This window comes from Tachyglossus aculeatus, chromosome 7 (genome assembly GCF_015852505.1).
Source record: "Tachyglossus aculeatus isolate mTacAcu1 chromosome 7, mTacAcu1.pri, whole genome shotgun sequence".
Classification (NCBI taxonomy): domain Eukaryota; kingdom Metazoa; phylum Chordata; class Mammalia; order Monotremata; family Tachyglossidae; genus Tachyglossus; species Tachyglossus aculeatus.
In genome coordinates this window covers 25,069,166-25,086,172 of record NC_052072.1, presented here as the reverse complement: position 1 = coordinate 25,086,172, position 17,007 = coordinate 25,069,166, and the positions used below count along the sequence as shown (strand labels likewise).

General features: G+C 45.2%; 1 protein-coding gene across 3 annotated transcripts in view; it reads right to left on the bottom strand.

Annotated features, from left to right (window-relative positions):
- Positions 1-1,255: 1,255 nt before the first annotated feature.
- Positions 1,256-17,007, bottom strand: part of NUCKS1 (nuclear casein kinase and cyclin dependent kinase substrate 1) — a 45,055-nt gene continuing 29,303 nt past the window's right edge. Inside the window, exons 4-8 of one of the 3 annotated variants that reach the window (XM_038749435.1) lie at positions 12,758-12,813; positions 11,698-11,847; positions 9,501-9,653; positions 8,531-8,680; positions 1,256-7,301 (exon numbers count right to left, since the gene is read on the bottom strand). In XM_038749435.1, coding sequence (XP_038605363.1) covers positions 7,102-7,301; positions 8,531-8,680; positions 9,501-9,653; positions 11,698-11,847; positions 12,758-12,813 — 709 coding nt within the window. In that variant the 3' untranslated portion in view covers positions 1,256-7,101. The remainder of the gene's footprint in view (positions 7,302-8,530; positions 8,681-9,500; positions 9,654-11,697; positions 11,848-12,757; positions 12,814-17,007) is intronic. The other 2 variants (XM_038749436.1, XM_038749437.1) reach the window with 2 other exon arrangements.

Here is a 17,007-nt window from a genome sequence, read left to right as displayed (position 1 = left end):
CAGCAGCATGGGAGAGTGAAGGGCGGAGACTCAGGTTTACCGCAAGGAAGGAGGCAATTGTAAGCTGCTTCCGTATTTTAACCAAGGAAACTCTATGGATCCACTACCCAGAACGATCACAGATGGAGGTGGGACATTCTGGAAGAGATGTGTCCATGGCGTCACTATGGGTTGGACACGACTCAACTGCGTAAGACAACGAGAGAGAAGCGGTGTGGCTCAGTGGAAAGAGCCCGGGCTTTGGAGTCAGAGGTCGTGGGTTCAAATCCCAGCCCTGCCAATTGTCAGCTGTGTGACTTTGGGCAGGTCACTTCTCTGTGCCTCAGTTACTTCATCTGTAAAACGGGGACTGAGACTGTGAGCCCCCCCGGGACAACCTGATCACCTTGTAACTGCCCCAGCGCTTAGAACAGTGCTTTGCACATAGTAATTGCTTAATAAATGTCATCATCATTATCTGGATTACCCCTACCCTACTTATTTGCAACTCCTCCTTTCCCTTCATCATCTTTCAGAGACTGGAGTTGGCATAAAATGAGGGAGCCACCCAGAAACGAGGGGGAAAAAATCACAAGAGGGGCAGTAACATTAATGCATGTAATACAGCTCAAAAATTGACAGCAAAAGCAGGTGTATGTGAATAACCCAAACGACAAGCAAGTTTTACGCACATATGGTCCTTGGGAAGAATTCTAGAGCTCAATGATCTAAGCCAACTTTTTGGAAAAAGGAGTGAAACAGCAAATCAGTTCACTTTATGCTCAAAAAGGAGCTCTTTGAGCCCAATTCCTCTTTGGGATTACTTCTCAAGTTTCCAGTGAGAGTAACTCCATTATATTCAATTGTTTCTGAAGGATTAGTTAAGTAATGCAGTTTTCAAATCTACTACTAATAATGTCATTTTTCATATGTGCTATGTGCCGAGCACTCTGCTAAGTACCAGAGCAGATACGAGATGATAGGGATAACAGGTATCTAATCCTCGCTTTCAAGATGAGGAAACTGAGGCACAGAGAAGAGACTTGCCCAGGGTCACCCCGCAGGCCGGGTAGTAGCAGAGGCGGAATTAGAACCCAAGCCCGCTGGCTTCCAGTCCAGGGCTCTTTTCACTAGGGCCACGCTATTTCTCGCCAGCTTCTAGGCCTGAACTGTTCATTACGGTGATGGCTAAACGATCAAGGTTATTTACTGGTTGCACAATAAAGGCCGTGGCCCCCGTAGACAGAGTCAGAAGAAGTACACAGAGGCATAAATCTGGGTTATAAAAGCCCTTTTATAAAGCCGTTTTTAAACAAAACCGAAAAAAAGTTTACAAAAGAAAAAAATACAGAAAAAGAATAACTTGCTTCATATATTCCAAAAAGAGAAAAAAAAAGGGGGGGAGACAATGCCAACATGCTCAACAATAAAGGGTTCTTTTTTCTCATTTTTTTAATACAAAATACAAGCAAAGGATACACATATTTAAAACAGAGCTCAGGAGCAGGTACACGGTCCTGGAAACCCTTCAATAAAAGCAAAGCAGGGTTTGTTTGTTTTTCTTTTTTCTATGCAGGTACATACAGAGACTGGAATATGTAAAATTAAGTATCACAAACAACCATCACACAATTCTACCAATGCATGTTGCATCTATAATTCACGAACATGGTCAACAAAGTCATGTTCACTTCAACCCCGTTTTGAATCTTTTCGTTTTTAAATAAAGCACTGTTACATTCAAACTTTTAGCTCCCTTAAGTACCACGCTGCAGATTTCGGCACCCTCCAGGGATCGCAAGAACATCCAACCCCGCGCGATCTGACCACGTGTCCGCTGACATGGCTGTTGGCCGGAGAGGACATTATCTTCTTAGCCTCGAGTCTTCTACATCTGAGCAGGTCCCGCGCTTCTGCCGCCTTCTTGGCAGAAAGTGGTGCGGCAAAAAGCATCTAGGCGGATTGAGGGGGGTTTAGGGATGGATCTCAAAGCCCTATCGAAAACGTTGACTATCCAAGATCAAACTGCACACCACAGAGAAAGAGATGCTGCAAACCACACCGCTGTTTAAGAAGGCTATTGCCTACCCTGGAAATCTCTCTCCTTTGAATTGGGGAGGAGTTAGGTGGATAGGGTTTGTTGTGACGACACGTTCACGGTTAAACCAATTATGTAGCTCTCTTATTTACAGATTTTCTAACAATTGCTTCTGCAAGGGAAAGAAGGGGAAAATTCACAAATTTCCAGAAGACAGAGGGTTTAAGTTGCCAGACACACACATATACGCACTCTCACCCATACACAATACTTCAGGGATTTTATACACATTATTTGTGGCATAAGCTGAGTATTTCTTGTCCCCATCCCGCCTAAACAACGAAAGAAACCCCAAAAGAAACCCCGTAAAACCCCTCCAAAACCCCAAACCAAACCCCCAAAACCCTTCAAAAAAAAAAATCCCTATAAAACCCCCCCCCCCGTTGCCCCTGATATACAAAGCATATGCAAAATGGTGGTTTTGCACCAGTCACACAGAGCATGCGGAGACAGATGTCATCACCGTTCAAAGTCACTGCAATTGCACGATGGTGGCTAGCTTCAGAGACTTTCCCAATAGTGGTTGAATACGTAATGTCAGCACCACAGTGAACTTAGGAGCCAGGCTTTAAGAAAGGAAGTGTAATTGAACATTTGGAACCTAGAAAGGATCTCGGTGGCAGCTCGTCCATCCTGAGACGGTGGAAAGCAACAAGCTACGGAGAATAAGGACACGGAGTGGCAGTTTTCAGTGGGTTTTTTTTTTAAACCTCCTTGGAATTTGAAGCCGGAGGAAAAAATATTCTAAATCTTAGTATTTCAGTCAGACCCACCTTTTTTTCCCCCCTCAAACTCCAATTTCAGAACTCTTCCACACCATTAAAAAAATGGCAGATCTCAAGGATACGATGACAAGGGATAGCAATTTCCTATGACTCAAAAGCATCCGGCATTCTCTGCCCCTCTTTTCTCACCAACAAAAAAGGTTTTGCACTGGAGATGACCACAGCATCCTCCATCTTGGATGCGCATCGGAGACAAATGTTAAGATTCGACTCGTAGGGAGAAAAGAGTTAGGTTTCTCACTTCCCAAACCTCTGCATGAAACAGTCCTTCATTTCCTAAAGCAGCCTCGTGAAGAAGCAGACAATGAGCATGCTCAAAAAGAATGACAACTTTACATTCACTTCTGACAACAGCAACACTCTGTATAGAAATACAGACGCCTTTTTCCCCCCCTTACTTCTTTGCTAACACAATAGATTGCTCAAGCACACGATCGTTTAAAGTAGCACAGCCGTTAGGAAAAACCTCCCCAACTGCTTCTAGTGCTAAATTCTGCTCACCAACAAAAATACTCCCAAACCTAGCCCAGCTAAATTGAAGCGAGTAAAAAACGACAGGGTTCCGAGTCATGTTACTTTAACGCTCATTTAAAAAAAAATAAATCAAGAAAAAACATGATCTTTCCTTAAAATGAAAAATGTGTGTCACATTCAGCAGTAGCCAATGGATCTTGCGGCATGTCAAACGCTTTATTTGCCTAGAACCCCTCGTGTTTCTTGTAATCGGCTGTCGGGAAAAACGCACCAAAGGTCTCTACATGCACACAATTTGCGAGAATGCACGGCTGAGGAAGGGAAGACATCTGGTGAGCGAACTGAATCCGCAGACAAATGGGTCAACCGTGCCCTGGTGCTTCACGGGAATTTCAAAGATGCTCACTCCTCGAGATCAAACCCAAACCATCTCCTCAGCCCATCCGCAACAAAAGGAGCAACATCTGGTTTCCTTACGGGGAATCAAATGTCCGAACTGGATTTGGAGATAAACGGGGATGTTCCGAGAGCAGAATCGGATACGTTTAGGACTAAATCCAGACTGAGAGTCCATCTCCTCTTAAAAAAGAGCAGCCCACGGTACAGGCTTTCCTTTTCCTCCATTTGGTGGAACGCGAGCAGCAGTGTTCCCGCACCCTGGATGCAAATGGTGCTCATAACTAGAACCTAAGTGCCTGTGGGCTGGAGAAACCATCGCGAATGGCGACTTATTAAGCATAAAACTGAGTCTACCTGGGGAGTAGGGCTTGGGTTCTGAGACAAGTGAGCATCTACAGAGTTTACTATCTCCCTAACTCGCCCTCAACAAGGGCAGCAATAAAGGCAAGTGAGCTTTAATACCCCTCAAAACCTGGGCCTGTGCAGAGGAGCAAATGAGAAGAGCAACAGCCACTACTGGCTTACAACCCAAGCCGCGGTCGAAGTATCATGCCTCAACACTGAATTTTCAAAGTTTCCAGTCTTGCATCCCAACGGTCCCGTTCTTTGCATGAACATTTTTGGCAGGGTAATTTTGGGGCCTCATTTAGCTGAAAACAAACCCAAAAAACCAAAAAAAAAAAAAAAAAATTCAACACTTCTGTGGAGAAAACACAGATCCTTCAGAGCCCATCTGCTCCGTGAGGAGAAATACATACTTATTTTATTTTTTTCCAGTCTATCAGAAATGTACAAAGAAAAATACTTTCAGCTTTTCCAGTCTAATGGGCAAACACTTATATAGTTAAACACGCACAACCTAAATGTGTACAAGTAACCCAGTAGACAAGAATAGCTCCCCCGGTTTTATTTAGGGGTGGATGACATCCCATACTACTAGAGATGTTTATGTGGCCGAGTGTGTTGGTTAAGAAAATAAAAGAGGTTTCCACAGCACAGTAGCCGAATGTCTACGATTACAAAGATCCCCAAAGCTTACTGGAAAATGACGGAGGAAATGTACAAAGGATGATCCTAACAATGCCAAAAACCTATTTTTCTTTCAGCATTCCATTAATGGAGAGAAAAGAAGGGTTACAGAAGATCTATCTGTTTCTGAATCAGATCCCAGGAAGCCTCATTCTAAACCCAGGCTGAAATTGTACAGCCAAGTTTCTAAACCCCTAAAAATAGAGGTTTGCAAGGAAACACTGATAGGTCTTTTACTGCAGTGACACAAGCAAGGTTGTTAAGAATGGAAGGACTTTAACTTGCACCAACCCACCAAGGCCACCCTCTTCATAAAGCTCAGAGCTGTGACTTGAACCATCATTTAAAGACAGTTTACCAGCTGTTATCTGGGGTTATGTTCCGTGAATTGAATTGGGCTCAGTTCTAAGAATTCCCTTCTCTTGTTCTCAACAACCACAGAGGGCATCTAATGCAAACACGGGTGGCGTTTCAATCAAATCAAACGGTACCCCAACCACCTTGGCAGAGCCTTTTGCATTGAGAAAAATGTGAATATAGAGTAATACAAATGTTTCAACAGATGAAAGAAAGGCAGTTAGCAGAGGAGGACGCTTGAGAATGGAACCCAGAGAAAAGGAGGGGATGGGGAAAAAAGAAGAGTCCAGTTCCTCATTCTCAAATTTGCCAACACACAAACTCCCAGCATCTAACCCCAGTAAGCCTGTAGGGTCAAGGGGCTTGAAGGATCAAACCTATGATTGTGACTTTTTAAAGAAGGTTTAATCAGAGAAGTATGGCTGCGTCCAAAACGCATGGAAAAGATAAAATCAACAGCACGCATCCCTTCTGAGTGGACTGCAGTTTGTGGGGCGCCTCCTGTTTTTATTAGGGAGGGTCACTCCTCCCACTGAACCTCCAAAACTCCTGTTTCACTGAATCGGCACCAGCTTGCGGACAGCAGGCAGAGGCCCGATCAGAAGCGAGGAAAAAATTGAGCAGTGTGGGAGCAGCCAAAGCAGTATAACCCCAGCGGAGGTAGGCTGGAGAGAATCTGTGGGGAGGGGGGAAGAAAGGTAATGAAGCAAAAGAAACAATGTCCCGTTTGGGGCAGGTGAGGAGTCAGTGTCCCATACTGCAGCAGGAATTTGAGAGATGCACTTAACACCACATTTCTAGGGTGAAATGAAAGGACGAGAGGGTGGGGGGAGAAAAACCATCTACTCCCGAAATACCTTATGAATTAAACCAATGCATGACTCATGGGATCTGAGCGCACATTTATGGCATTAGAAAATTCCATTTTTTTTTTATGCATTTATAAAGGAAAAGCCCAACTCTCTGTGATTGAGTTTCACATTAACTGGTACTTTATTTACTTAAAACCTAAACATTGTCAGTTTGAGAAGAAATACCACCCCTCACCTCCCCCGGCCCCACAATGTGGTACAGCAGTCTTTGCTGTTGGTTTGGTAATTTTCAAATTTCTCTTGATCCTCGGCAAAATTTCATCCAACCGGGAAAAAGAATGGATGCTTCTATATATATATATTTTTTTTAAAAAAAATATGAACCACAAGAGATCATGGATTAGACACCAGTAACTTGGGCAGGTTTTGGTGGCCTCCTGCTCTTTTTCTAGATGGGACCGTAACCCCCTCCATAAGGATCAGAGCAGGGAAAAAGGACTTCAGTTCTATATCGGGTGGAGATCACCAGGAGTGAAGTAAAACTCAAAATGAGGCCTGCAACCCCATTTTTCCAGAGAAGGCCAAAAAGACAACTGGAAATTTAGGACCTTATTTAGAATTCACATATATCTTCTTCCTGGTCCATTAAATTAGGTTCATAATCATTACTTAAAATATATAAAACACATCTGGGTTGGCTGATAGTGATTTTTTTCCCTTAAAAAAAACTCAGATAGGGGAAAAAAATTTTGAATAGGAAGCCTTCCAGTCTCCTATTCCACTTGATGGGTTTTTGTAAGAAAAAACAAAAACAAAAACCTTCCCCAATAGAATCAATAGTGTTTCAAATCTTATTGCTTCGCGACTGCAGTATCCCCTCACAAAATAAAGTTAAGCAGTCAATTCACTGGATACTTTGTCATGGCTTTCAATTGAGTACAGGAGGGCACAAAGAACTGCCAATAGATGAGAGGTAACTTCGAAACCATTACGGTGTTGTGTACTGTTTGGTTTTTTTTTCTCAAAAGGATTCTGTATGTCAACAGCTGAAAGTTAAGCATTCAAAGCCCATGAGTCAAGCCATAGCCCAAACCATGTTCTACCCCTAAGTATGTTTCTTTTTTTTCCTCTTTTTTTTTTTTAATAAAATCTCCCCAAACCGTCGCCTTTAATCTTCCCCAGACTGAGCGTCGTCTTCAGACCCTTCATCTCCTGACTTCTCTGGTGGAGGGCTGGCAGACTTTTTCTTTTCTGGGGGGCTTTCCGGCTCCTCATCCTCTTCTTTGGGGGAGGGAGTCTTTTCCTTTGATGCCTTTGAAGCTGTTGGGCGACCCACCTTTCCTTTGCCTTTCACCGGGCTTGGGGTCACTGAAAGAAGAAGAGTACCAATTTGGGGGAGGGAGAGTGAGGAAAGAAAACGTTTTCCAGGAAGATCACCTCTAAAGAAAAGGAAACAACGATCTGCCCAGCATCATTCCTCAACAGAACACAAACCCTCCCCACATTTTCAAAAACCAGAATGGGCACAGTGATGAGACACAACACATATCCCTAGAGAAATCTCTCTCCTTTTCTAGCCTCCATTACGAACGAGGCGCAGTCGACTGCTGAATTTCTGCTCTGACTGCTTCCGATGATTATCGGCACTGAAGACCGGGTCAGTAACAATACTTACGGTACCGAAATGCCATGCTACTCCAAGAACTGATACCGCGCTTAACGGCTTATTTAACTCTAGAGTCAGCTGTAGGAAGGGACGGTCAGAGGGCGGTATCTAAGCCACCGGTGTGTAAGACAGCATGATAACACTACACAGACACACACAAAGCAAATCCAGCTTTGCTTTCCTTTTGTTTTTTTTTGAGTGACACACAAAACTAGCTCTGACCTGGTGAGTGATAGAAACCACGAGAACCTGGAGAGAAACTGAAGCCCCAGAGCCGCGGGTGGCTTTTCAAAATACCCTACCGTCTGGGGAAGTCCTAGGGCCAGGGACGTGGGCGGGAAGGGAAGGTTAACTGGTGCTGCATCAGCGCAGATCTGCACATTTTCCCGGTTTCAAGTCTTCATTAGCTGTTGGGAGGTGGGACTGTGACATCAGCAGTGACAAATGACCGGAAAGGAATTTAAGGGCTAACCAGCCATGCTGATGCCGTGATACAGTCGGGCACTTCAAAGGTCTCAGGGCCGAGATGCACATGGTCGTCCTACTCCCAACTCCTACCATTTATATTCTGGGCGACAAGCCACAAGAGGCTGTCAGCCCCATCCCAGGAGGTGTTGGATCCATCCACTATGAATGGGGCCAAACCATGATGTCAATATCCTTCGGTCATAAACCCACTGAGAGAACTCTGGATCCACCTGGTCTCGCTCCTTAATGGACATCACCCCAACTTATCTTGCCTATTCAAAAAACCCTTCCAGGTAAGATCCTTTTTATTTATTTACTTATTGGTTTCTTGAATTCCCTTTAAGTATCCAGCCCACTGCCACACCCTAATGGAGAATTCTGCAGAGAAAGTTTTACCACTTCTTGAATGATGATTTTTTTTTTTTTTTTAACAGCAACTTAGCTTCACCTCTGCTGAGCTCACCTGTAGCCTTTAGCCTGGGCTTGGGCATTTTCTTTTCTTTCCTCTCGGGTTTGGACTTCTTCACCATCTTTTTATTTTTCTTTTTTGAACTGCCATAGTCACTATCGTCATCATCTTCCATTAGGAAGTCTTCATCGCTGCCGGAATCTTCTGAGGGAAGGAAGAATTTCAATGCCCGGCTTAATTTACACATCCTTCCAAGTGAACAAGGGGAGGCAGTGTTCTAATGGAAACGACTGGAGCAGGGGATCTGGGAGAGTCAGACACTCCTGGATTCTACTCCCAGCTGGGCTACCGACTTGTCGGGTGGTGTTGCCACTGGCCCCATCTGTAAAATGGGTTTACCGCACACCTCACGTGAGGATTGTACGACTGACTTGTTTGAAGAGCAGGTCGACAAGAGGAAGGGATTTACGAAACACAGCAATGAGTAGAAACTGCTGTCATCGATTACTTTTGGTAGTTCCATCATTCCCGAGGAATGCTATTGAGACCGGGGAAGTGAAACTGACTAGTCTGGGGTGATTTTAGTCCACACTGAGTGAATTGAAAAGAGAAAAGCAGCATTCGTGGCTTAAGATAGGAAATAAAAGAGTCCCCAAACCAAGAGGATAGCACGACATCCGAGAGTGCTGTTAGTAACACGGTTAAGAAATGAAAAAAATAAAAACCTACCACCGACACACAAAAACACAAATCACACACATACCATTCCCCAGAGAGAAGCCTTTTGGACGTTCAAAATCTATCTTGTAGGGCTAGTGGATAGGACGACGGCTTACGAATTCAAGGGAAGCCCAGTAGCCCTGATAGGGGCTACTCCATAGCCCTCAAATCTCTCATTTCGGGGTCCTGAATCTGAGAGGCCACCTCTGCGTTGCCACCTTGGGCAGCCCGCCTCTAGCAGTGCCTGACTGAGGGCCCACGACAGCTATCCCCGAGCACAAGTACATTAGCCACTCGGACTTACTCTCCTGGAATGGTGCCTCTTCCTCTTCTTGTTCTTCCTCTTCACTGCCGACATCCTCCAAGAGCATCTCCCGCTGTTTAGAAGCCGCTTTGGACGCTGCCTGCCGTTGTTGGCGCACATTTTTGTGATCCTCTTTTTCATCTTCGCTGTCCTCTGAAACACCAAGCCAACAACGGTACAATGAAATGCAAGGCCACACTTCTATTCCAGAGGCCAAATGGTGGGGCCAACCCACACTAGCCCATTCAGAACATCACATGGAAGCTGAAGAAATAAAGACTAACTTGTTAGATGCTGTTTGTGAGGGAACTCGGCAGCCCCACGGTCCAGTCTCCATCAAACGCCAATGGGTATTGGAACTATTTGTGAGCCCGTTATTGGGTACGGACTGTCTCTATATGTTGCCAGCTTGTACTTTCCAAGCGCTTAGTACAGTGCTCTGCACAAAGTAAGCGCTCGATAAATTCGATTGAATGAATGATTCCTATTCTTTCCGGCCTCAAAGACTCTACATTCCAAGTTGAAAAGACAACTTCCCCTTAATAAAATACTATATAATGAACAGCTGAAGTTTTCTAAGGTGTACTGGGGGATTTAAACTAGAAGCCACCAGGTCAGAGGACAGGAATCTAAGCCTCGTAAGTCATATCTGGCTCTTCTTAGAGCTAGATGTGGCTCAAGCGTCGGGGAGGTGAGGGAGTCGGGGACAGAAGGAGTGGGAAAGGGGGACCAGAACCATGAAGCACAAACTGCTGCTGACCAGGTATCGTGTGTGGGGCTGGGTGAGAGGTGGGTGTGGTATTTAAATTGATGCAGCAGCAGAAGTCCCATTAGAAAACTGCCTTGTAAGTAAAAATACAGACAGTCCTTGGACTTAAAACTATCTTCAGGAGCCTCATAAATTAAAATGCAAGTCAGTACCAGTTTTCTCTTACAATGTTAGAAATGGAGGGGCTTGGTTGCCCAACCACATTCAGATACCCTATAAAAGGGAATCCAAATTACTCAGAATTGTACACTCAGGTCAGCTAGAGAATAAAGGGCGTTACATCAATGAATTTACACTGAGTCAGAGGCTCCCATGGTCGGCTAGCCAGTCAATCATATTTACTGAGCACTTACTGTGTGCAGAGCACTGTATTAAGCGCCTGGGAGAGAACAATGTAGTTGTGAGCCAAATGGAATGCATCAACCACACTGGTGACTACCAGGTAACCCCTCCCACTCCATACTCTGGCCCTCTTGAAACTTTCTCCACCCTTTTCTCCCACCCTCACCACCCCTATCTACATTACGGCTCTTCAATTATTTCTCCATTTCCTGCCAGCGGCTCCCCTGGTGTCTTCCTCTCCACTCCACTTGCTCGCACCCCCCCATCCCAATCCCCAGAGCTAGTACTGTAAAGTGGAAAATGATACATTTTCCTACTGAAACGGGGTGAAAAATTTTAAAACACCCAAAATACCACTTGCCCTAACTTGCCACGTCAGAAGTCGAGGACTGCCTGCATTCATTTTCTGGTAACTCACAATGATACCTCCACAACAAAGCAACTATACGTTAATGTGTGTTTAAATTGATTGGTTCTTTAGCTTAATCACTCAACGGTTTCGAATGATTTGGTTTTTCTGCACACCAGGTGCTGACCCCTGCAGAACACAGGCAAAGACATACATTCCCAGGCAAATCAATCCCACTTCAAGGAGGTTCGAGGCTGGAGAAGTCATTTCCGACAGCCAAAACTCTGGAAAGCCCTCCCTTCTCAGTTTCCCAGTTTTTAAATTACATCATTCCAGGCTGGATTTTTTGTTATTGTTGTTTCATTTAAAAAAAGAAAAACTCAGGAAGCTCGGCTGAAAGAAAACGTCTTTCCAAGACCCTGAGGGAGGGAGGAGAGTCCCCCTTCTATCAGGCTTCTTTCTGTAAAAGGATTACCTGTGGGAGAGATGTCGTTTTTGGTGTCTTTTTTTGTCGTTTGGGATGGGGAAGGTTTTAATGACCCAACAAGAGCACTGATAAAAGTAAGGAATGCAGATATCTCTTTTAAAAAAAACCCCAAAAAACTCTTCCTTTTCACGAAGGGCTGTGTTGCGCTCTACTATTACTCTCAAAAACATTTCAACACAGCTGTCCCCAAACAAGTCAGGCTGCCAGCCCCCTTGGAATGGGGCTAGGATCTCTCTGGATCGGTCTTTACCTGCAGCCCTTTTCCTGGATTTGGAGGCTCGCTTATTCTTTTCGGGTTTGGCCTTTTTCCCTTTTTTGCTCTTTTGGGAGCACTCGTAGTCGCTGTCGGCCTTGCCGTCATCGGCTCCCAAGTCATCGCCTTCGCTGCCAAAATCCTCGTCTGGGGACAAATAGACACAGGGGAATAAAGCTGCCCTCCAACCCTAGTAGGCCACAGAGTTGGGACCTCGAGGTGGGGACCGGGTTCAACCCTAGGACAGTGGACGACCCGTACCCCAAAGGAGCTCAGTTGGTATTAACTGACTCGAAGTTTTCGTTTGTTTTTAATGGTATTTGTTAAGCGCTTACTATGTGCCCGGCATTGTTCTAAGCGCCGGAACAGGTACAAAGTAATCAGGTTGGACACAGTCCGCGTCCCCCACGGGGCTCACAGTCTTAATCTCCATCTTACAGATTAGGTAACTGAGGCCCAGGTAAATTGAGTGACTTGCCCAAGGTCACACAGAAGATAGGTGGTGGATCCGGGATTAGTACCCAGGTCCTTCTGACTTGCAGGCCCGTGCTCTATCCACTTGGCCACGCTGCTTCAGCACCTCACAGGCGCGGCCTCAGTAGTAGGAGTACAGTTCATTCTCTCGGGGGTAGAGATCACCGGGAAGGGCCACAAATGGGTGCGATTTTCTCTCCACTCCGGAAGGCCAGGGGTGGCACATGGGAGAGGGTTTGGGAACAACAAACGCTTGTCCATGACAAAACCAACCTCTTTGGAAAGACGGTCCAGGACTAGAACAGCAGAGGTGATGCGGGGCAAGACTAAGTTGCACAGGCCGACAAAAGGCTCAATCCTTTGGGGACACTAGTCTCATTAAGAACCCCTGGAGGAGATGAACAATCCTCAAGTGACCTGCGCCTGGAGCCCTCAAGTTTGCTTCGGGACCCCAGGACTCCGACGACTCACGAAGCCCTCTGAATTAAGATGTTGAGGCAGAGCACCCTTTTCCACACACTACCTCGACCACAGCCCTCAACAGGCAGTCTATATCGCTTGCAGGTTGCAGCCGCGCAAATACCTGGGGAGTGTGAATCGTCCTTCTTGGCCTTCACATCTTTTTCTTCTGAGTCCTCACTGAAAGGGGAAAGAAAAAGAACATTAAACGGGCTTCGCCACAGCTCGGACTAACCAGAGCCCAAGTGAGGCTAGTCTTCGGAGCCCGAATGGAGTAGCCTTGAAGACCCTCTCTCCTAACTGCCAAAGGTGTCCAGGCAGGACAGCTGCCCTCTTAAGACTCTGGTTCCCCTTGATCCCAGCGGGGGCTGTTCTTCCCTAACAGCCAGTTACCTGAATCAATGAAAATCTATAACAATGGGCCCTTAATTTAATAATGACAATGATGATAATTATGCACTTAATACGTGCCAAGCACTGTACCGAGCGCTGCGGTAGATACGTGATCATCAGGTCCCACACGGGGCTCATGGTCTAAGTAGGAGGGATCATTTTTCTATAAAAACGTTCAAGCCCACTCCTCAAGAACCTCCAGTGGTTGCCCATAATAATGATAACAGTAATAATAATACTGGTATTTGTTAAGCGCTTACTGTGTGCCAGGCACTGTGCTAAGCACTGGGGTGGGTACAAGCAAATTGGGTTGGACACAGTCCCTGTCCCATATGGGGCTCATAGTCTCAAGCCCCGTTTTACAGATGAGGAAACTGAGGCCCGGAGAAGTGAAGTGACTCGCCCAAGGTCACACAGCAGACAAGGGGAGGAGCTGGGAGTGGAATCTACAACCTTCTGACTCCCGGGCCTGTGCTCTAGCCACTTCGCCAGGTTGCTTCCCGTGCATCTCCGTATCAAACAGGAACTCCTTAGCGTTGGCTTTAAAAGCACTCCATCCATCACCTTGCCCCTTCCTACCTCACGTCTCTACTCTCCTATTACAACCCAGCCCACACACTTGGCTCCTCTAATGCCAACCTACTCACTGTACCTCGTTCTCGTCTATCTCACCACCAACCCCTCGCCCATGTCTTGCCTCTGGCCTAGGACGCCCTCCCTCTTCATATCTGAGAGATAATGACTCTCTCCACTTTCAAAACCTTACTGAAGGCACATCTCCTCCAAGAGGCCTTCCTTGACTAAGCCTTCATTTCCTCTTTTCCCATTCCCTTCTGCATTGCCCTGACTTGCTCCCTTTATTCAACCCCCTCCAGCCCCTAGCATTTATGTACATATCCACAGTTTATATTAATATGTCTTCCCCTCAAAACTGTAAGCTCGTTGTGGGCAGGGAATGTGTCTATTATATTTTGGGATGTACTCTCCCAAGTGCTAAGTAAAATACCTTGCACACAGTAAGTGCTCAGTAAACATGACTGATTGAGAGAGAAAAGACACTGAATCCCCACTTTGCAGATGAAGGGAGTGAGGCACAGGAAAAGTAAGTGACTTGGGCAAAGTCACACAGCAGGTTCGTGGCGGAACTGGGATTAGAACCCAGATCCTCTGATGCTCTTTCCACTAGGCCAAGCTGTTTCTATACTTTGTGAAGAGCACTGTGCTAAGCGCTTGGGAGAGTCCAAAACAATGAGTAGACCTGATCCCTGTCCTCAAGGAACCTGCAATTTAGCCAGGGAAGGAGGCAGACATTAAAACGAGTTACAGGGAGGAGGAATAAATGCTGTTTCTCCACTCTTACAGAGACCAAAGGAAACAGCTGAGGATATCAACACAATGGGCATCGTTCTCGGCTCCACACACACCGGATTTGTTTGGGGTCCAGGAATGGAGCTGAGGGGTGGAGGAGTGTTTGCTGAGCTAATGCATTTTCAATCAATATTTATATCTGTTGTGTCTTTCTTTGCTCTTCCCTTCAGTTATGTGTATTTCTTTTTTATCTTCCTAGTAATGGAAAGATAAATATGCAGCAATGGCCAGATGGCTTCATTCGTTGGCAGGTCTGACTAGCAATGACTCTGCAGTAGACAGGGAAGCAAATTCCATTCCTTCTCCTTGAGTGCATACGTGCATGTATAGAACATACCGTAAGAAAATAGTGCTCGGGGGGCTGCTGACAGTAGTATACATGCCAACAAGTCTGCTTCTTCTTGACTAGAAATACCTTAGAGAAAATTTAGTGTTTCTTTGCTGTGGAGAGCATAACTAAATGGAGTGTGCCTCGTAAGAGGAAAGGGAAGAGATAGGGTACTGCTCTAGGACAGCTCTGCTCTACCTAACAGCGGCTTCAAAAAGCCTAATAAGTTCAAATGGAAGTGACAAAATGCTCTTGGCTGCTTTGCCAAATTCTTAAAAATACCCAACCAATAAGTCGGTGACGCGTCTGCACCACCTCAGAGGGCTACTAGCTTCCTCACACGCAGGTCCCCACTCATTCCCTATTTTTTTTTTGAAAACAGTATTTGTTAAGTGCTTACTTTGTGCTAGGCACTGTACTAAGTGCTGGAGTGGATACAAGCTGATCAGGTTGGACACAGTCATCCCACGTGGGGCTCCCAGATGAGGAACCTGAGGCACGGAAAGTGGCTTGCCCAAGGTCACCCAGCAGACAAGTGGCGGGGCCGGAATAGGAACCCAGGTCCTTCCGAGTCCCGGCCCGTGATCTAACCCTAATTAGCCCAGTCTCTATGCATGTGCTCCATGGTGACCGGCTAGTTCAAATTTCAACCCTTGAGGGCCCAAATCCCTCTGTACACGCCTAGCCAGTTGATAAACTATTTTAAATGGGCCAAAATGAGAAATCCTATCAAAACAGGGTTACATTATAACCTGGACTGATAGAGTGCAAATGGTATACTGCAGGGAGGGTTTGGGGGGAGATCGCTATTGCACCAGAGACCCACACATGGGGTTCCATTTCTGGAAACTAGGGATTCAGGAGTCGAGGGAGAAACTAATGGCAGCTCAGTGGTTTATTCCACAAAGGACAGAATAAGAGAAAATAGTCATCAATTGCTACACTCGGGCTTTCAACAGGCTGCCAAGGAAGGTTGAACGTTAACTCTGGGGGAGAGGCAGGGATCTCTGATGGGGTCCATGGGCCAGACACAAGGGACGGAAGCCCCATTAGGCCATAGAGCACTGGAGAAGATCTAAACTTTGAGTCGAAAACTCCTTGAAGTTCCAGTACAGAGTAAGATAAAGTGCATTTTGGCTTTTTTTTCCACCCTTTGGGGTAAATCACCAAACTATAATTGCATTTTTATCTGAGCTTTTCTACTTTTTTTGATCTACTTTCAACACTGTAATAATGCCCCTTCCCAGTGTTTGCAAATGACACAACACGACTAAATTAATGCAACTACTTATCTTTTGGCATTCTTTGAAATGTTAAACAACTTTGCTTAATTTAGAGCATCACATTTCAATGTCACCCAAAACACACAAGTCTTGGCATGTTAGCTTGGAAGTGGCTCTACACTGGAGCAAAACAAATGACAATCATGCCAGAGAAAAGCAAAAACTGAGTATGAATGTCAATTACCTAATAAACTGCAGACTTATTTTGAAAAGGTGGGGAGAAGGAAAATCCTCCCTCAGTGAATAATACAAAAATGATCAAGGCTCCCAAGAGCACATTCCAAATTCATGTAAACTCTCCTAACGATGGAGATATTGATAGATCAACACACAAATGCACTGAATCAACTTGTTGACCAAGACAGAATTAGAATTAATTCAAGTCAATTCAGATTTCTCTTAACATTGTGAGCCCCTTATGGCAGAGGGACTGTATCCATTCTTAATTTCAGATTTCTCTTAACATTGTGAGCCCCTTATGGCAGAGGGACTGTATCCATTCTTAATTTCACAATTCTCTTAACATTGTGAGCACCTTATGGCAGAGGGACTGTATCCATTCTTAATTTTAGCACAAAGTAAGCACTTAATGTCACTGTGATTATTATTATTGTCACTGCCAATAATAGATAAAATTTTTCAGGTTTCGTCAAGCGCTTAGTACAGTGCTCTGCACACAGTAAGCGCTCAATAAATACGATTGAATGAATGAATGAATCTTACGGCAGAGCTATATTGAAATTGGGTAAAACCCTAAAAATTCAAGATCAATTAACACAGTAAATATGTACAGGCATTACAAACAACATTCATGACACACATTAAGCATATAAAACGTGGTTGCTGCTAGAATTGCTCCAACCAGCCTCTGGCCTGTATGGTCTCAAGTTCACTTAAGTCCAAAGTCCACACAGGGACTGTGGATTTTTGTCATCCTCCTAGACTTTTAGAACCTCTTCTCCATTCCCAAAAGCCTACTTCCTAAAGCTCTGCTAACCCTGC